The sequence below is a fragment of the Dromaius novaehollandiae genome, chromosome Z (assembly GCF_036370855.1).
Source record: "Dromaius novaehollandiae isolate bDroNov1 chromosome Z, bDroNov1.hap1, whole genome shotgun sequence".
Lineage (NCBI taxonomy): Eukaryota > Metazoa > Chordata > Aves > Casuariiformes > Dromaiidae > Dromaius > Dromaius novaehollandiae.
Window position 1 is genome coordinate 75742808 of NC_088132.1, and position 21354 is coordinate 75764161.

The window sequence follows — 21354 nt, forward strand, 5'->3', positions numbered from 1 at the left end:
TGGCAAGGCATACCGTGCAGATGTTGCATTACGCATTCTCTATCAGCTAGACAACTATTCTGTGTATGCCCATGTTAAAAATGCAGCTCATCACTCTTCTGCCCTTATTTCACATGAACTCCAAATGCACTGGGAAATGGTAGTGACCTGCTCTGCTCACAAATAGTATAGTTTTTGAAATATTTATCTAGGTCTTGAACTACTGATTCCTCAGTAAAATAAAGGGCAGAAGTAAAAAATTGAAGTCAGAAGATTTGTGATTTTTCGTTTTTATAATGTTGCAGCGCATTGAATGTTAATAGTTAGACCTGGTGCTGTCAAGATTAGGTATATTTTTCTGTAGCGCAAACAGGTCCGATTTAGTTTTGTTTCTGAAAGCAAACATGTTTGTTTAATTTTAGTATTCAGCCATTGCATTGCCACGTGTAGCTAGCATTTTGGCTTAACAGGCATTCTTCTTACAGCGACTTCCAAGACTGAACGTCCGGACATCTTTAACTCTCAGTACTCGTTTTACTTCAGCTTTCTTGGAACGCTCTATTATTGATGGCTGCCCTATCAGGCAGCGTAAAACCAGTTTGCTGATCTGAAATGGAAGCGTTTGTTAGAGAATATCTACTCGTGTAGCTAGAGAGGAGGGTGGCATATTTATGAGCGCTAGATATACACTTAAAGCTGAGTGCCAGCAAATGCTCACATGCCACTCTGAATGCAGGTTTTTTGTGCACCTGGCATCCCAGTTCAAACCCTCTTAACAAAGAGGAGAAAAAAATTGAAGGCAACGCAAACATAGGAGGTGTTCCTCTGCTGTCAGCGAGCAGCTATAGATTTGCCTTTTTGTGATGTGATCCTATTTTTATTTTTATTTTATTTTTTTGCTGCACCTGTTCAGGATATGGAGTTCAGTGGATTTTTACAGGAAAAATATGGGCTTGTGACTGCATGTTATTTCTTTCAATTGAGACCACTTGTTTTATTCAGGGGAATGTGGCAATCATAGCTGTACGTAATTCCTACAGAAAAGAATGCTTTATTTCTTGCTTCAAAAATGGTTAGCTAACCTTCTGAGTTCTCTACTGTATTTATCTTAGCTCCTGATGGAGACAGATGCTGAACTACTATGTGGGCACTTTGTAATGCCTGATACTACGTTTTTTATGGTAAAAATTTTAATAAAAGATTATATTCTTCAAAAAAGTTGGTAGACTTCAGTTGATACTAATTTACTTTAAAAATCTTTACTTTTTTACATTCTTCTTGGTAGATTCTTATGAACTCTTGGAAAGAATAGCTCCTTAACTCTAGTTATGCACTTCAAATAATCTTATCGTTTGGAGTAGATTGTTCTTAAAATAGCATTTCTGTTGCCCAGATCTCCTGCTTGAACTTATTTATAATATATTCTCCTCATTGTAGTGATAAAAGCATGTGCTTATATTGTTGACAGAACTGCAAATCCAAAACTGAGTTTTACTGAGTTTTACCTATCCGTCATCAATGCACAGTGATGGAGTCCCCAGTTTAGGATGTATTCCCTAGGGAGTGTGGTGGCTGGATCACTAATACGTGCCCTTGAGGCTCTTCAGGGCATCTCTGCGTATTGTAGTCTCTCGTTTATCTCTTTAGAAACTCTCCCTTCATCTTTAAATATCCTGTATGTTTCTCTTCTGGTTGCTGCTTCTGTTCATTCCTGGCTTCCTTTAGGCTTCCTGCTCTGTTCTGTACAATGGAGTAGGACCTTGCATGCAAGGCACTTGCATGTTCCTTGTTGTGTTGCTCCCCACCAAAAGAAACCCCAAAGCTGAAAATCCAGGTAAGAGAATTGTGCTCAAGATACTGTCGACAGCAATTTTAGTTCATTGCTGCTTTTTCTGTATTCGAATAACTCTGACCCTGTTAACATGTATAGGAATTTTGCTGTTTACCTTAATGGCACAATTTCTCCCCATGTGTGCACTGGCCCTCACTTTTGTTCTCGGAGTGCAAGACTTCTTGAGTTAGTGAGTTCTGGGCTGCTGGTTATGTCTTTTTTGTAGATGCAGAGCTACCAGTGAAATCTGTGAGGACCTTGTCTGTGGTGAGTTTGCAAGATCTGATCTGATCTGTTAGTTCAGCCACACTCCCTTGCAGTACAAAGCCACGTAGGCTGGCATCAGTCTGCAGACATCTCTCCTCTAACAGTGCCATGCATTAACATTGCAGAGCAAAATATAAGTTGTGTTTAAGAAGAATTTGCAGACATTGTAAAGTCACTTGTATAAAACTGAGGCACTGTTTGTCTGTAGGAAGTTTTAAGGACTGAACGTGTGTTTAGGCTTTGTTCTGACTCCCTCAGCAGGAATTACAGGGATTGCGGTAGATTTCACAGAGCTCCCCACGTTTTTTTTTTTTTTTTTTTTTTTTTTTTTTTTTCCCCCAATCTTTCTAAAAACCATTTGAGCTATTTTTTGATATCTCCTTTTTACTGTGTAAGTATTTCACATCTGACCAAGTCCTATTAACTCCATATGTTGCAAGGAGCAATCAGAGTTTGTTTGTTTGTTTAAGCCTCCGTTAAAGGAAGTTGTATCTTTAAATACCATACAGCAAGCATGGAAGAGCTCCACAGAGGGGAAAGCACAGCTGTTCCATCATGGTCCGTCATGGTTTCCATGTGTCCCACAGGCAGCATCTTTCCTAAGCTCATCTTGTAAAAGTACCTAATTCCTTATGCTTGTGAGTCCTTAGACTCACAGTAGTAGATGAGTCTAGATCTTTTTTTCCCTCTTTTCCCTCTCACCTGGCCTATATCTTACAGATTTGTCATGGCATGCTCTAGTCTCACGTGATCCTTCCTGAGTGTAAATGTCAGTCCATTCTCCTGTACTTTTACCATCCAGTTGTAGTTTTAAATTAGACCTTTAACAGAAAAACACAAATTACTTGTGAAGATGTTGGCTCCCTTCTGACTGCCAATGGTTAATTTTAATTTGGGGTTGGACCCTGCAAGGTTCTGAGTAGCTGTTAAAGGCAGGTGAAGCTGGAACTCAGTGTTGTACCCGATATGACCTCCTTCATCTAAAGGAATGAAAAAAAACCCCTTGCATTCCATGACGTTAATGAGAATTTTCCCCCCTGCAAACATATTGTAACTGTGAAATAACATTAAAGTTTCTCTGCCTTGTTATGAAGTATTTAAATGTCAATGCCATTTTCAAGACCATCAGGGCAGATTTAATGGCGGCCAAGGTCAGCAAATGCTAACTGGTACCTCTCTTTTAGGGCCTTCAGGGACTCTTAATAGAGTCTTAGCCATGAAGTTAATTTGAGATTTGGACCTTTATTCTTAAATCTGCTCCTGATGATTATTTTGTGCCATCTTTGTTCATGTGCTTAGATTTCTTAACATTCTCATGTGTCTTAGGTCAATAAAACAAACTGCTAAAATAAAACAAAACTCCTCAGTTATTTTTTTTTTCTTGCCTACTTCTTTTTATGGGCTGGAGGAAAATTAGGTATGTTTTTTCTGTAGACCACCCTAAGCTGTCAGCTCTAACAGGATCCTCTAAGAATATCTTCACATCTCCCACCATCTTCTGTCCCGGGCATTTGGGAAACTAGGCACCTTGAAACCCTTTTTCCTGTTGTTCCCCTAAATAGTATTCTTGCAAAAGCAGCTAAAGTGGGATATGAGAGGCAGAATGTAACCATTGGATTCTCTTACTTTCCTTTTTCTGTTGCCGGTCATCTCTGTGTGTGTTGTCTAGTTTAGATTACAAGGTCTTTGCAGCCTTTACTTGTCTAGAAATATTGCAGAAAAGGATGGCAAACTACAAATAATAAATAACAAAACTCTGTCTTTTTGGCAGCATGTTGCATTTCTGCTCAGTTGCCCGGCCAGCCCCTCTGACTTTAAAATATTTTAATGTCCTGCACTTTTCACCCAGTCCATGCACCAGACTTTCCTCAGACATTTAGCACTGACATTAATGCAAATACCTCCAACTCATTGGGCCATTTGGGGCAAAACATGACATCCATTGCTTTCAGTCACATGGTGGAGAGGATGTTTTTGTGTCCACAAATCTGGAAATAATAAAATATCAGTATTCAGGTGCTAATCTACATTAATTCACATTCTGTGAGGTCTACAAGAAACTTGTAATTGGGTGTCTTGAAGGGCAGCAGAGTATATTTGGTATTTTGTTTATTTATAAAAAAAGTATTTAAATAATACATATAAACACTGCATAGATTTGGATTACATCTCTCTTCTAATCCTTGCTGCATGATGGCTTGCATTCTTAAGTTCTAGGGTTTTGGGGCTTCTTGGTTTTCTTCCGCTGTCTGTGGACAATACCTGATCTATTATAAGCGTTGCCAGAGTGCAGATAATATTTTTCTGCCCATCAGTGGTCACCAAATTTCACTACTGCTAAGGTGGTTTAGTTATCTTTAACAAACCTGGCTTCTCTAATTAAAGAAAAAGAAAGATTTGTCAAAGGTCCCAAAGGCTGGGAGAGTTTAAATTCAGTGTTGTTGAAATTAATGCACAAGTCTAGAAACAGAAAAGCGAGTGCCTGAATCACTGCTGTTCTGATGTGCATAACAACTTAAATGCTTAACTGTCTAGATGAACCATAGTGCAAAGATACTCCAGGATGTAAGTAGGATTTTGATGTCTATTACATAATATCCCCAAGTATAACAAAACCACTAAAATTTGCTTGCACTGAGTTGACAAATGTGAATTACAGTTGCTTGCTTTCTTCAGAATTTTATCAGAGTGTAATCACTTGCCCAGCTTAATTGAAAAATCACTTACGTTTATAGCTGAATTTAAACATGTTTTGTATTTAAATGACAGCTTTTGATGTACAGCCATTTTTTACAGAAAGTAGTTGGTTTTTATCTGTTTCTGTAAAGATATTTCAAAAACTCTCATCAAATTTCCAGCGGTAAGTAATATCCCATTCAGTGCAAGGTGAAATGTTTTACATCAAATCTCCTGCTGTGTAATGGCCAATCAAAGAGTATTTATAGTGGCTGAATGGATTTTTTGGCTCGGTATTCAAAATTAAACATTTTCAAACATTAACATTTAATGTTTTTTGCCACTCTTCAAGTTGATTTTATGTAACCCTAGATGCTCACAACTACTTGAAACTCTGAAGCGACTCATTTTACGCTGAGGATCCTGCAGGCAGTAGTTTTACATTTATTGCACTTGTGTAGATGGAATGAAATGTAGATTTGATAGCAGACTCGTGTCTGTCTTTGGATAAACATATTCTCAAGTTAGGCTGTATGTCCATCAGCATGGTGCAGCAAGTCTAATTCTGAAAGAACACATTTACCCCATGAAATTAATGAGCAGATATGTTTTTTTCAATTCACAAGAAATTGTTTCTCTTATTGCAGGTATCCTGTAAGAAGAGCTTATGCCAACAACTGTCTTTGGAACTAGATGGTTCCTACTTAGGTACAAGAGGACCACAAACTTTGTATAAGAACAGTAGTGCATCAAAGGCTGGAAGCCCAGGCCGTGTTGCGTTGTCCCAGCTTTGCAGAAATAATCGTGATTATGGGACTGAAATCCATCACAACTATCAGGAGTGTCTGAAGGAATGTCCAGTGGAAAATGGCTTGCACAAAAAATGTAACAATATGATTTCCTCGAGCAAGCAAAGGAGCCCTCACTGTGTAAAACCGGCTCAGCAGATGGAACAGAAAGGAAACAAATTGCAGAGTATGTGCCCTCAGCAAATGAGTCACTGTTGTGCCTTTAGGCATGTAGGAAGCCCAGGTAGCATGCAAGAGAGCCACCACGTCAGCCGGGTACTTAGAAGACATTCTGGACCAGTTCACGAAATCTGTGATTATTCTAGGCTCTCTCGAGTTTCTGGGCTAAGTGACAGCGTGGATGCTGGGTCTGAAGAAACAGAGGAAGCTAAAAGGCTATCTGAAGAAAGAAGGCAGCAGCTTCTTCTGCAGAAAATGGAGCTGGAAATTGAGAAGGAGCGTCTCCAACATTTGTTGGCTAAGCAAGAAGCAAAACTACTTCTAAAGCAACAGCAACTACACCAGTCCCGTATGGATTATAACAGGTGATTTTGAGATTGATAGTAGTTTAAAAAATTTTTTTAAATTTCGAACAAAGCTGTAGACATGGGCAGTAGTTAAAATGGAAGAATGGAACAGAAATTCATTCTAATAATGATTTAGAGGAGAGGATACTTTTTAGTGTATTAGAATATACTGCTGGGAAACAGCAGGACAGCTGTGGAAAGCAGCAGAGGAAAACAGTATGTGGTAGAAAAAAAGGTAAAAGAAAAGCAGTGCTAAAAGACTAGGTAGGAAAAGAAGAGCAGTAGAAAAATATGAGACTAATATTAGTGCAGGCACTCTTTTAAGGAATATGGACGTTAGGCAAGAGAGCACTGTGAGCGTGGGTGATGGAGACATGGCATTTCCTCTCCTCTGAGAGGTCAGTTCTGAAGTGGTGCACCTTTCTGTGTAGGGCCTGGGAGAACTGTGTTTTACAGAAACAGGTCATTCTGTATGGAAAAAGAAGGGAGCCCTGTGAAGCCAGGACATCTTTGCAGTTAAATTTGTGCAAGAGAGAATGCCAAGACTGAGGTACAACATAAGCTTAAAACCAGGAGAAGGGAAAGGCAGTAGCCATAGAAATACAGGCTGTGGCTTGAAAGGCCCTCAAGTTTCTTGCAGAAGTTGAGATAACACCTTCTTGAAAATGTAAGTGGTGACTGGCGATAGAGAGGAGCTGATTTATTTTGTGTCATGTTACGTGGGCTGGAGAGGAAGAGTGAAAGGGAGTGTGTTAAAGCTGCAGACGAAAAAGTCGTGTTAGCCAGTGTAACTCAGCTAAGTGCAAGGGTTTCCACATTAGGAAGGGAGAGCAATGGGGAAAATCTATCAGTCTTTTAGGAGAAGCAGTAGGATGGTTTCAAAAGAATGCTGATTTTGATACTGTTTTAATATGGTAACCAATTACAGCATCCCACAAGAGTCTGTGTTACATGACCCACTTCCTACATGCACGTATTATTACCACCATGGAGGAATATATCACTTTTGCTTCTTAATCACAGCCCTCTGGTTACTTTCCAAACTCCAAAAGAGAACATTGAAATTGAGGTGGTCTTAAATTTGTCTTTCATGGAGAAGAGTGTGTTTGTTTAGCTTTTAAAAGGTCTGCTTTATCGGAGGCAATCACGATGGCGTGCGTGTTGAAAATGGCTGAGGTCACAAACAAAGGATTATGACTTCAGGTGATAAATAAGCAGGAACAGATGGATTCTTAATCATCAAATACCTTAATTCTATGCATGTGTCCCTCTAATGAAAAACAAGTAGAATATGAAGGACATACAGGCTGAGCTTTTTTCTTTCTTTCTTTTTTTTTTTTTTAATGGGATAATTTTCAGCCTTCTATGAGGCATCATCTGCCCCCCAGAAAGGGACATTAAATATCTCTATAATGACATTCTTGTTAATGTCATTGTGCCTATTTTAGCTGGGTTTTTTTTTGCTGAAAAATTGCATGTTTTACAGAGCTGTAGTTACTTGAAAAAATGCTTTGAAAGGAAATCATATGTGATCACTCTGAGAGCTCAAAGTATGTTTGTGTTCTTTTTCCAGAGGTGCAAGTAAATGTATATTTGCCATGTTCTTTCCAAGAAAATCAACTAAAATATAATGTACTTGCTCTTAAAAAAAAAAAACAAAAAACAAAAAACACCTTTGTAGAAATAAATGTTTGATATTTATGGGTGGATCTCTTAAACATCACAGTTCTGTTTCAGTTCTAGCTATAGGGTAACTTTATGTACTACAGGCAATAAAAATTCTTTTGGCTAAGCTCAGATACCTTTTGCTTCCTTGTCAGGAGGTTTTAACCTAGTTCATCTCTTACCACCATGACAGTTAAAAACAAAAAACACAAAATGACACCAATGAAAATACACCTCCCAAAACTAAAACTGTTTGTTTTTGTCTGTCCTTCTGCGTGGATGGAGTCCTGTTTAAGGTCCAGTATGAGCTGCATTGTCATTGAGTCACAAGTAAGAGGTCTGACCACTTGCAAATATTAGCTATTAACCTCTATTTTAGCAAGAATATAAATTGATCCTTTTTTGGCCACAGTGCATCATAACTGCATTGTAATTCCCCACATTTACCTATTTGGCCTCAAGTGAGCATAGTATTTTGGTTGCTGTTTCTCTCCATGTGACATAGCTGCTCAGCTGTCAGAAACAGCGGTGTGTGTGCGGGGAAAGGGGCAGTTCGATGACTCCTACTGATATCAACCTCATCAGAATAGATGAGAATTCTAGAAATGGCAAAATATTCTTTCTTATTAATGGGGATGCATCTGGATGAGTCCTGGAAACAGGATTTTTATTCAGATAAAAAGCGAAAGCTATTTTATTGCCTTCACTGGAGAAAAAGAAGGAAAAAGATGATGTTATGCATTAAAATGGAGTATCATCTGTGGGCCGACAGTTTCAGGAGACAGACCCATCTCCTACATTTTATGCAGCTTTCATGACGCCTTTGAGCTCTGGTGCTGCTGGAGCTATAAGCTGAGCCAAACAGGGATGTTTGTTATTGGATACTGTGACCATGTACTCAAGGGAGCAGGTCGTTTGAAACCAGTAAATTAAGCTTGTCTAATCTCTTTTCCTAATGGTAACCCTCAGAAGCAAGGCACTTGACAGAAGTCACCTTCCCAAAAGACAAGTGTTTTTGAAAACATGAGAACGGTTGTGAAAGCTTCTGTGTTTAACATGATTAAAGGCCTTGTTTCTGGCCACACAACTCACCATTTTGTGGTGAGTTCCCAGTATGATGATTTCACCAGCTGCAAAGCCAGTTAACTCTGCTTTTCCAGGTTGAGAGGCCAAGTACCTAGTTCAGAAGATGTGCCCATTGGTGAAGCACCAGGAGAACTTGGTCTGATGATGAACGGCACCGACATGGGACTAAGGTAACTTCTCTCTTCGCTTTTAAGTATTTCAGTGTCGATGCATCTTCTTGGCTGTGTGTTACTGACTGCCTACTCTGTGTTTATATTTGCTTTTTACCCCGAGGAAAGATAACATTCCTTAGCTCTTGGGTTTTGTGGGTCAAGTGCTGAACTATTATTACTCAAGTTTGGGGGGTTTACTTCCTGTGGTGGTCTCAGACTTTGTGTGGCATCTTGTAAGGATGCTACCCCAGCTCAGGGCAAAGTGGACTTTTCACAAAATCTAATATTCTGTTCTTGCTTGTTATTTTTCATTTAAGATTAGGATATCGCTCTAGTCTTCATTTGGTTCTGATGTAACAAACATATATTGGCCTTTAACTTGCAGATAGAAATGATTACAAATAAGTTTCCAATGAAGTTTTGTTAGAAGTCTCTTCTTTTAGATGTAAAATTCTTTTACTGCTGATGAGTTACTTGCTTTTTTTTAAATACTGTATTGCACCTGTGTTTCAGTGTAATCAGAGCAAACTACCACTGAAGTAACTGGGAAATAACTGAGTTAGACTAATATTTAGCTCTTTATCTCAATTTCGCATACTACTTAAAACTCTTGTATGAACATATTATTGTGTGTTTTATTTTATTACATCTTTTTGCATTTCCTGTTACCGCTGAAAGAAGATGCTGGCATATTAGAAAAGCAACACATGAAAAATGTGGATTATAGATGGTTTTTCTCTCTTCCTGGAAAAAGTTACAAATTCTTGTTCTGTGTTTTAACTGCATTGACTCAAGTATCCCATTTGGTGAACAAGAAGAGCAGTTGTCCTTTGAGTAGCTCCTTCCTTAAGAACAAGCGAAGGCTTTAAAATAATAAGCTCTTCTCTCCACTTCTGGTATGAGAATACTGGAAGAACTATTAATTTATTTATAAACTAAGGGTCAAGTGGTGCCTTTATTTTTCTTTTTAACCTCGATTGATATTGATTTTCTTTGTTTGTTTTGGGTTTGTTGGTTTTTTGTTTTTTGTTTGTTTTTTTTTCTGAGATCCCTCTTCACTGAAAAGGGAAAAGTCTTCTTTCTCCAGAACAACACAAGTTGTTAGCTTCCTCGAAATACTTGCTGCTTAACTAGGTGCTTTGCTGCTATGCAATACTGGCATATTCCTCACTGTATTCTGACTTTTTTGTTTGTTTTGTTTTCACATGGACTGCAGTGATCAAAGTGTGATCACTATAACAAAAGAGATGTAGAGTCTTCATTTGTTTCATGTGCAGTAGCATTGAGCTCCTTAGAGGAAAAAAATGTAACCTAGAACATCTGTAGGGCTTCTTGGTGACAGTTTGCCAAAAACCTGCAAAAAACTACGTAGCCTAGGAGGGAAAATGAAGAAAATCTGTGCCGTTTACGAAATGAGAGTTCCAGATTTCAAAAGGTTCCCCACCCTCTCTTCATTCCCCTGGTTAAACTTACTGTAATTTTTCAAAGTTAGTATGCATTCGTGCAGTCCCAAGTTGCCGTGCCAGCTGGTTCCAAAGTTTGGCAACAAAGCACTTGGAAGTTTTTTTTCCTATATGCCGCCTTCAGTTTTGCAAAGGTTACCAGATGAATGCTCCCTAAATAATTTACTCTAATGTAAGGCTGAAAGAGGCTTAGGAAGACAAGTCCATTTGTCTCTTACGCATTTGATTATGTAAGCAATGTTTTCTTCAGTATAGAGAGAGAGAGAGAGTGTGCAAGTGTGTGGCTAGGGCTGAGAAAGGGTGAAGGGATGGTATGAGTATGTCTTTTTTTGATTTTCCCCCCCGCTTCCCCCCCTCACCCCCCATATCGGCCTTCCAAAGGATTCTTGTTACAGCAAATGCTATCAGAAGCACAGTGGAAAATCAGCCCTCTCTGACTTCCAGTTCATACATGAGAGCTCCTCAAGAAAACAACACTTAATTTCAATCTTCGAATAAGCAAAACTTAGTTCAGCAATATCCTGGAGTTTTAAAGGAAATAGTGAAAGTCCTTTAAAATATTAAACTTGCTGAAGTGAGATACTGGAGTTTAGAAGTGAAATAAATAAAATAATCAAGAACTGAAAAACATAGGGTTTTTTTATAATTAACAGCTCATTTTGAGTTAATTATCTACAATTACGAAAATCTAATTGCAATTTATTCGCTACTGTCTGTGGGAAAAATTGTAGGCAAGGGAATGTGCATCACTGGCAGGCATAAATGCTATAGGATGGGTACAAATAATAGAGGAGCCCTTAATGAAAAACAAAAAGCAAATAGGAGTGTGCAGCTGTGCCAGGCTATTGAAAGGTAATTGTAGTCAGAAATGAGATATGTACTTTAAAAGGCATCTTGTCATCTCCTGTAGGGATTAATTTTTTCCCTACTTGGAAAAAAAAATCCATGAGCAAATACAGAGCAGAGTTTGATCTTTGTTTCTGTTTTCGGTTGTAATAAGCCGGTTTGTGAAAGGGAAAACTTTTACCTGGGGCAGTACTTCCAATTATAGCCAACTTTGCCAGTGGATGCCTGTTTTGTTTTCTGTGTCCTGTTATGGTTACTTTTTCACTGTCAAAATCAGCAGCTGCTGTCCATCTCAGCCTTGTTGAATTGTCCTCATGTGAACGTGCAGTGTTGAATTCGTCCCTGCCCTGCTGGGTATGGTGAAAGAGGAGCTGGTTTGGGAAGGACGTGGTCCTTTGCGTGCAGCTGGGCCAGCGCTGGGGACCCGCAGAGGGGCAGGATCTTCAGGTGCAAGATCGCCGGTTCTCCAAGGTGCAGCAGTCAGAGCAGGTTTTGGTGCGGATGGTTTTCAGCGGCTTGGAGTGCTCCTCAGTGAGCCCGCAGCAGATTTTCAGCGATGGAGATAGAAGCTTGTACAATTAATGGCAAGGTGTCTGGTTGTCTGTATAATTTCTTTTCAAGCCTTCCCCACTGTGAAGATGCTTTAAAATATTCAAAATAAAAACATAACCTGATGCGTTTGTTTAGCATAAAATGGCCTTTTACAAAGCGCTTTCCATCTCCCAGATGCAGATGCTTGGTACATGCTCAAGTACCCACTCCATCCGTATTCAGTAGGATCAATACACCCGGCACCTGTTTTTGTGTGTGCTCCTGACGTCTGCATCTGGGAGAGGAATTTTAAAACAATCCACTCTTCTCTCCTTTATTTAATCTTGCCTTTGAATCTGAATGTTGTGTATCATGGAAATAAGACCTATTTAATAGCACCAGCTAGAGAAGATATAGGTTGCTGCTTTACAGGTACCCCTCCCTGGATAGTGCTGTGTGCCTAAATCTTAGTCTGTAGAGCTCTCTGCTTATCCAGTTCTCAGGTTTCCTATAGAGCTCTGCCGGTACGGCTTTTTACTGCCTTTTCTCTAACGTGCATCCCTTCCTCGGTTTTCGCACAATACTGCCACTGCACCTCCACACTGACCTGTGCAAGAGATGGTTGGATACAACAAGTAGTGAATGGGGTTTATTGTTATCCAGAGGCACTCCTTCAGTGCATGCTACCTGTTTAAAGGATTTCTTTCCTGGAGTAGTAAAGATGTTCAGGTGTAATTTGCCACCTTTCATTTAATTGAAAGCTTTTTATGCTTGTGTGCTTCATTCTGTATCACCAGTTTGTATTTTTTCCTGCTTATATTTTTAGTTAGTTGAAAATATCAAACACAGAATTTGGTAGTACTTTTCCTCTATTTGAATGTTCATTGCTATGGTGATAGTTCCAGGAGAGAATGCTATCAGGAGTCTTTTAGAAGATTTTGTTTATGGTGTAACTCTTTTTATTATCTTGTAAGAGAAGGTGACAATTATCTTTTGCTTCTTGTTCAACACTTTGTTATACACACAGCTTTTTTGAGGCTTGTTAGACATCTTTCTGCGGTGGTGTGCAAGCATACATCTGCTTTTGTGTCCAAATATTCAACGCAATTAAATATAAATGCGGAAGAATGCAGCCTTGCAGCTCCCCCTGCTGTTCCAGGTACATGCTGTTTATTTCACACAATCTCCCCCCCGCTAGTTTAAAAATACAATAAAAACCACATGCAGTCTCACAGTTCTGCCACCTTGGACCTTCCGTGCACTGTCCCTGCTCTTCCACAGTCTGAAGGAAACCAGTATTCACAAGTCAGCGGCAATGGCAGCACCCATTGTGCTCCATATTTGGAGTACTTTTGTCTGTTCTTCGCAGCGGTGGCAGGCATCACCTCCCGTCATCCACGTCCCGAGCCTCTGGAGCAGAACCCCTCACCGGGGCAGAACTTGCTTTTTGTCTGAGACCTCCCAAACTTCAGTTCCTCTCCGAGTTCGCCTTGGTCTCTAGAGGTGTATCTACTAACCTTACATAGTGTTCGGGCAACTTTTATGAATTTATTGAATACTGTTTGCTGGAATTTTTTTTTCATCTCTTTGCTGTTTTGAAGTTTGGCAGACTGGCACATTAAAGCGGACTGGAATCAACTGTGCTTTGCAAATGGCTCATAAAATCTGCGTATCTGGAAGCTGCTTACCCACTTGTTAGTGCTCCTTTTAACACCCAAGTTCCGTTTCTGTGCCAGAGTATTTTATGTTGAAGTTTGTATCATTTTTAGATGGGATATTTGCAGAGCGAACACTTGTTTGGCCAGTAAAAAAGTGCTTACAGATCTGCCAAAAGTGCAAATGCGGAATTAGTTGCAGATAGGAGTTTTTCTTTCACTCATGGAGTAGTCTGGATATATATAGCCACAGCATCTCTCCAACAGATGGCTGCTGTAGTCTACTGTGACATAACAGGAGAGTATATGCAGAATTAGATATACATTTTTGCTTCATTAGTGCCACATGCAGACTCTGAGGGTAGTAGGTTTTCTTGTTCAGGATGAAGGTTTTGTTCCAACATGGTAAACTAAAACTTTGTTGCTAGAAGGGAAGGGAGGAGGGAATTAGTTTTAAGGTGTGGGGGGGATTATATATTTTCAAGGCCAGCAGTGATCCTTGTCGGCGTGGAGAGTGAGCAGTTCATTTCCCCTGACCTGGTTGCTTCACTAATCTCATTTTCAGGTTTACTTTGAACTGTGAGAGGGTTTTGAAGCTGTCTGTCTTTCATTTACCTCAGTTATGCTGATTCTGTTCCCATGATGACATATGCTGCAAACAGGAGTGTTACATCATTACTGTTGCAGTCCAAAGTAACCTTGAGCATGAAGCCTATCGACAGACTTTAGGCGTAAGATCTAAGTCCAATCTACCATAAGTAGTTTTAATAGATAGATGGAGCTAATTCGTAGGTGAGGTCTCCAAAAAGCAGGGGAATTACGGTGTGTTAGAAACACTTCTAAGCAGAGGACTGAATCAGTGGCAAGAGGCTCACTAAAACTTGAGTACTTTGATATTTTCACCAAAGTTGCATTTCCTGCAAGTCTTCTGCATGGGTATAATTCAGTTATATCATGTATCACAACTGAAAATGCTCGGAGATTTTTTTTTTTCCCCCCTTGGGTTGAAATATTTAAAATTCATGCACCTCCTGAAGGAGTTTGTTCCTTGCCAACACTTGCAGACAGTGAGAGACATTTTTGCAAGTCATTTGCAGATGCCTCCTTTACAGGAAAATGTAGACACTGTTAGTTTACTGCCTGAATTGAATTTTGAAAACCTGAATTCTATTTTTATAAATTGGAGTGGATTACTTTTTCAGACATATCACTTTGTTGCTTTTTATTTTTAAATATAATCTTGGATGAAGAGAAAATGATGTTTAATCTATATATTCATATGTCCCAGAAATTTGCGAGCTGGAAAAGTCGAGAAAAACCTTCTGAAACAAAACATTCTGCAAGGTAGTTTTAAATTAGGAGAATTTAAACCCCCCACTTTCACGCCATTTAAAAGCTTATATCAGAACCGATGGGGCAGGACTAAGAACAAAAGCCATTGATATTACAAAGTTAAGCAAGAAATCCTCTGTACCCTGCTGTTCTGGCCACGATCACAGCTGCACTAAGCTAAACCCGCTCCCCCACCCCTCTTGTGACCTTGGCTGCGCTTCAGCACGTGGCGAATTGAAGCAAAAGGCAAACTATAGTAAATATTAGATTCTGTCACTTGCAGATATTCAGACTACGTATAAAGATAACGACACGCATGCTCTCTCTCTTGCTCTCACTTTCTCTGGAGTGGACTTTGTCTGTTTGCAACTGAATTATTCTGACATAAAGCTTTCCAGATTGTACCGGTATGTTGAACTGAACTCTGCAGCTTTGCCTGGGCGCTGTGGTTTTGCAGAACTAACCGGTACATTTGTAACAGTGCTAATTTTTGAGAGCCACACAGAGAAAATTTTAGATTCAGCCTGGCTGATTTGTTCTTTGCACTGCGCCTGTGGTGAGGAGGATTGATTTTTGTGTTTCTTTTGATATTTGGCTTCCTTTCCTCTGGTACTCGATGCTTCAGGCCTTAATCCTTTAACCTTGAATCTGAGCATCAAGGCTTCAGGAGGGATCAGGCCTTTTGATGGAGAGAGTACGTCCTTTGTTGTACCAAGTGGTTGGGAGTGGTATAAAGCAAGGCAGATCTCCAGACAGTATATATTTCTCTGTTGTGTTAAAAGACTATAAACATAGGATGGGTTTAGTGGGGATTATAAATAATCTAGAGGAAGGCGGGGTATTAGGAGCGATGGAAAAGAGTTAATGACTTTTTCTTTAGCATTTCACCAATGACCAGTCTATCATGACAGATGTGTATGGGGTTGCCAAATGCTGTAGTCTGATTTGGGTAACGGTTCAAAGCTCAGCGTGTCCTGGAAATGGCAATGTGGTCCCTGATGGAGCAGGGGAAAAAAGCTTTTCAGCTTCTCAAAGGGCAGTATTTGTGGAAGCAGATGCTTGCTTGCCCTACCCAGCATAAAGAACAGTTCGGCGGGCAGCCGGGAGAGTTCATACTGCCGGATTTTTATAGGATCATTAATTATATGTTTTAAGGCAGCTAAGCATGGCATTCTTAACTCGATGAATTCCATTATGAATGGCCTTTTCATATTCTTCATCTCATTATATTAAATGCATGTGACCTAAAGTTTAGCTAAAGTTATTGTTCGGGTTAACTTTCATTTAGTGGTTGCCCTAATTTTAGAAACAGTGTGATCTTTTGATTTTTATGGAGAGAGAGGGGTTTTTTTAATGCGTGTTTTTGCAGCACTATTTTAGATAATTTCTTTCGAAACTAGGTATGAACCTCTGTGAGGCGACGGGAAAGGGATTTAGTCATTCCTTGATTTGCCCAAAGATTTCTGCACCCGTATCCCTGGATGACAACATCCCGTTACATGGATTTGGCTATCATCTCTGCCAATAACTCTTAAGCCCTCTGCTCTATTCCGTCTAGTCTTGCATATCTGACTGCCTCCATGACACATAACCCTGGTTGTTCTGCCTTCAGATCATTCCCAATCTGGCCAAAACAGAACTCCTTACTTTTTCTTCCGACTCTCTCTTCTCTTCTGATTTTGATAACACCACATCCTCTCTGTCACTCAGACTCGTAACCTCAGGGTCATTCTTCTTCTCCAGGCATATCTAGAAGCTACAATAGTTGTCAGCAGCCTTTCTGCTTTGCAGAAAAAGCAGACCTTTATTGTGTCAATAGTTAAAACACTACTCCTTGTTCTGGTCCTTCGTCTTGCACCTTGACTACTGTAAAATCTTCTCTGGCTGCTCAATACCCGTTCCCCTCCCTCAAAATAAGCTACTGAAATAAGTATTTTTGTTGTTTTTTTTTCAGAACCTGTCACTGTTGCTTCTTTGAAACCCTACTTCAAAGCTTCTTGTCTACAGTACAGTATCAGTCTATAAGACTCTGCAAAAATCTACACTGCCGTTTCTCATTTTATTTCCTCTGCCACTTTCTGTTCTCTGCTCTTTCAGTTACATGAGACTTAACATTTTCTTGGGTGTTACCTGAACTTTTGGCCATCTACTTCTACTACATTCCCTAATTTTTTCTGACTTTTGGAACCACAGAGTCATTTCATGGTGATACATTATCTGTTATCTGTTTGTAACTCGATCTTTCCTCTTTCACATCTCACCTCTGCAAGCCTCTTTTTTTTTTTTTTTTTTTTTTTGCAGAGTTTATACTTTTTTTTTTTTCCCTCCTCACCCCCAATCCTAATTTGATGAGGTTCTGATAGTAAGGAATGATGCTCTCTAGCACCGTGAACTAATCCTTCTCTTTCCACTGGTCTCTGCCCAGTGTGCCCCACTAAAATCTGAATCATACTCTAAAGGTACCACCGGTGGCCTAAGGAGATTAGTATTATAATTTAACTGAAGTGACAAGTCATCAGCTCTTCTATGTTGAAAAGTTTACATATGGTTTCTAACATACTTAAGAGTTTGACTCAGAACAATATGCAAGTAACTTCAGCCTTCTGTCAGGCTTAGTGTCAGGCTTCATCTCTTTATGTAACTGCAGTCCTTCTGTTTGATCAAAGTGTACTTAATCTTTTTATTTCCCTTTTTTTTAACTTTGTGCTTCCATAATCTGCACCTACATCTTGCATCTTTTTCAGCAAGTAGTCTTTGAGAGAAGAGCTGAATTTATATAGCACCTGTATGTTCAGTAAGGCTGAGATGGTTAGGCAACACAAATATATGTGAGCTTCTAAAAGACACATATCGTAAAGCTGGAATGGCACTGGTCTTTGCTGTTTTGGACAGATATTTCCAAACAAATTTTAACAAACCTGCGCAAAGATAGACTTCCAAGACCTAAGTTCAGTTCATTTCTTTTGACTGGTAAAATACAATTTACTTTTTATCTGCCAGTTGTTGCTATAACTAACATGGCCAAAGACGTTTGTGTCCGGCCTAACAAATGTACATGATGTATTTGTAATGTTTAGTTTTTACAAGCGGGGAACCTGCAACCCAGGGCCTGAACAGAACCCACAACTTCACTTCACATAGCCTCTGGCCATGATTTTTTCTCCTCGCTTGATATTGGACATTGTGTGCTAATATACATTTCACTAAATGGTTTTAAGAGCTATTTACATTTTAGCAATGGAATAGTTCCTGTCTGATTTAAATTTTATTATGCCTTTTTTTCTGAATATCAGAGCAGAAAAAAGTGTAATGTGTTCCACAAACATCTTGATTGAGTCAGTATTTTGTGATGCTGTCATGTTCACGTAAAATCCTTGCATTGAAAGGAAATCTTTAGTGTGCTTTCATGCGAGACACAGGCCAAGTTTTCTCTCTTTTTTCTTTTTTAAGAGTTGTATGCCTTCAGTTGTGCATCTATGTCTGTATTTAAGTACTTAAAGTAGCTGATTTTTCAGCCATAGCCATCAAGCACGCTCTATGAAATAAGTAACTTCAGTGGATTCAAGGCAATTGAAGTTGCCAAAAGTGAAATTTTTAATGTTCACCCAGAGCTACCTTTCAAATCTACATCTGCTGGGTATTGGTAATCCACCAATCTGAGTAAACTTTGAAGTCTTACTTCTCTATTTACTTCTCTTTGGGCTATAAGAATTTTTAAAAGCAGATCAATAAACAATCTCAATGTTTTCATTTTACTAAGCGATATAATAAAGATGAGTACTAGTGTAGTAGTAAATCATTAATATACTACTTAATCATAGAATGACTATGTCCCATAGATGTGATTTAATCATAAAAAAAAAGGCTAATGAAGTTCAAAGATGCATCAGGATGGGTGTTTCCAATAGAAATGGGATAGTATATAATACCATTTTATAGTATCCTAGTGTGAAGGCATTTGGGATGTCTTCATAGTATAGCTTCAAAGCATAGCATATAGCTATAGAGTAAAGCACATAAGTTTAGAGTCTCCAGACAGCGGATTTGCAGGTCTCAAGGTCTGTAAGACTGCAGCACTGACAGACCTGTAACAATGAAGAACTACAATAATAATCCGTGCTTAAAATGCTTAATTCAATCATCATGTGGTACAGATAAAGTAGAAAACTGGGACAGATTTTTGATTGAAAAAGATGGGTACTGTACGTGTGCTCCCATGTTGGCTCAGTGGTAATGGTTCCTATTCACTAGAGTACTCAGATTCAAGGACAGCTGCTTCATAAGAACAGCAAAGATAAAAACCCTAATTGTGTTTATTAGGGGATTTGATGCGTTTATGAAAGATTTTCCCTGCAACATGTTCCCTGTGATATCAGGGGAATAGTCAATGAGCCAGGAGTTCACCTCGAGATTCTTAGGAGCTAGTGTGTTTGCCGAGGTTGTTAATCTTTGTTGCTATCAACGTGAGAAGTTTTAAACTTTCTGTTCCTTCATTTCCTCACTTAGAAACTGGGAATGATAATTTATCATGCCAATATCCTGAATGTTGAAAGTCAGCATCTATGAAGTGTAGCTTGCTCAATGAGCAGAAGCAGCTCTCAGCCAAACAGAAGTGATTCGGGATAAGGCACTAAGACAGGCATTCATCTCTCTGAAGAGCATGTGATCCTTCTCCTGAAGCAGAAAGTTATGCAGTTTGATCTACTGGAGAAGTTTGGATTTAGTTCAATAACTTTGTTTGTCCTAAACAGGGCTTTGCATCATTTTCTTGTGCTACTTCCACTGGTGACAGCCAGGCAGACTTTTCAGATATACAGACACTGTTTTGAAGGATTGTTTTTATACCTATGACTTGACATTTACATGACTTTCTTTTGTGAAGGCTGACAGCACTGCTTGCTGCAACGACAGCTGCTCCACTCTGCTCTATAAGAAAGGCCAAACACACAATCACAGCGTTTTGTCCTGCTAAAGCTTTGCCAGTCTGCTTTTTGTGGTCATTTCTGTATGACTGCCTGAAAACCTTGATGTTAGATTTTTCTTTGGAATCAGTGGAAAAGAGAGAAAGTAATCAGAGCTCATTTCAGCTGTTTGTTAGGGAAACCCTTTAAGATACGTGGGAAAGGTGCTGGTGGGGAGTTGACATATAACTAACTAAAAGCAGAACGAGGACAGGGCTTCAAAGAAAAGACATGAATATAATTTTAGGGGGAATTTGACTTAGTACTTGATACAAATAGACCTTTAACTGAATATATTAAGTGAAATAGCGACTTCATTGAAGATAAAGGCAATATTTTGATTGATTCAGGGAGGCCAGGGTTTCACCTATGGCTCATATGATCTAAAAGGTCATCGCTAATTAAGGGCGTACGTGGTCTCAGTTCTCACTGCTGGAATTAAATACTTTGAGCACCAGTCACTGAGGGAATGGGGAAGGAACTGGTCTCTGTGAAAGGGTGGCCTGGAGAAGCTGTGCTGTGGTTACCTGTTAGAGCATGATATATGAAAAAGCTTTTAGCATAGCTGCAAGTATAACTCCTCCAAGATGAGAGAGAAGTGAAAGAAATGCAGCAGATCCAAGAGAGACAGTTCAACAGAAAGAAACAACAGAGTGAACATATCAGGTCAGAGAAACCTGATACAGCCCTATGTGTTGTTGAATTAGGGGACAGTGAGTCTGAAGACTGTAAGAGCTGAAAGCTCTACATCACTCTGCAGCAATATATTGTGTGCACATTGACAAGTAGATTGTAGGCAATCACTGTCTATATATGATTTTCTGTAAGGAAAAAAATCCCTTCATTACAAGCAGGTTTGATAATATATTTATTTCAGTTATAAAAGTCTCATTGTCTACTGAGATGTTCCCTATCTGTCCTTGCCCTCCTACCTTTTACCTGGAAAAATACATGAGAAAGGAGATGAGCTCTGTCCTGAAGATCTCAAAACTATAAATGCTCTCTAGAAAGGGAAGCAGCTGTCACTTATTAACATGCACTGGATCCCACTAGTGTCATTAACATGCTGATGCATCTAACATAAGCCTCAGAATGCCAGGTTTCATAATTGGGCCACAAAATCTCACTCTAGGCTTGAATATGGCCTTGAAGGTCTGTATTAGAATAGGATATTTTTCCTGCTTTTTAAAGAAGGGGGAAATATTAGGCTTAGATTTCTTTTTTTCAAGCACTCTGTTTCTGTATGAAAAAGGCTTTTGACTTTTAATGGTGTGTTTTGAAGGCTGTTAATCTGCTGACGTGAACAGATTGCTTTTGTCATGAGGAATGCAAGGGTGGTCATATTCGGTGATGGGAGATGGCCCTGAAGTTCATTCCATGCATTTCCTTTTCACCTGCCGCACACTGCCTCTGTTACAGAGGGATGGCTGAGTAGAGCTGGGTTGTGCACCCCCATAACAGCCCTACAAGAGCGGCAGTGAGTGGACCAATCTCCCTCCTCTCCCATGTGTTGCTTTGGCTTTTACATCTCGATGTTTTTCTCCCCTGCCCTGATTGAAAGAAGGGGCAGGATGTGTCGTCTCAGAGGAGGATTC

At 39.4% G+C, this 21354-nt stretch overlaps 1 protein-coding gene across 12 annotated transcripts in view; it reads left to right on the top strand.

The window, feature by feature from the left end:
- LOC135324925 (protein hinderin-like) overlaps nucleotides 1-21354 on the top strand; it is a 172853-nt gene that overhangs the window by 109131 nt on the left and 42368 nt on the right. For all 12 annotated transcript variants that reach the window (XM_064502018.1, XM_064502025.1, XM_064502021.1 and 9 more), the window contains 2 exons: nucleotides 5401-6086; nucleotides 8894-8989. In XM_064502018.1, the coding sequence (XP_064358088.1) occupies nucleotides 5401-6086; nucleotides 8894-8989 (782 nt within the window). The remainder of the gene's footprint in view (nucleotides 1-5400; nucleotides 6087-8893; nucleotides 8990-21354) is intronic.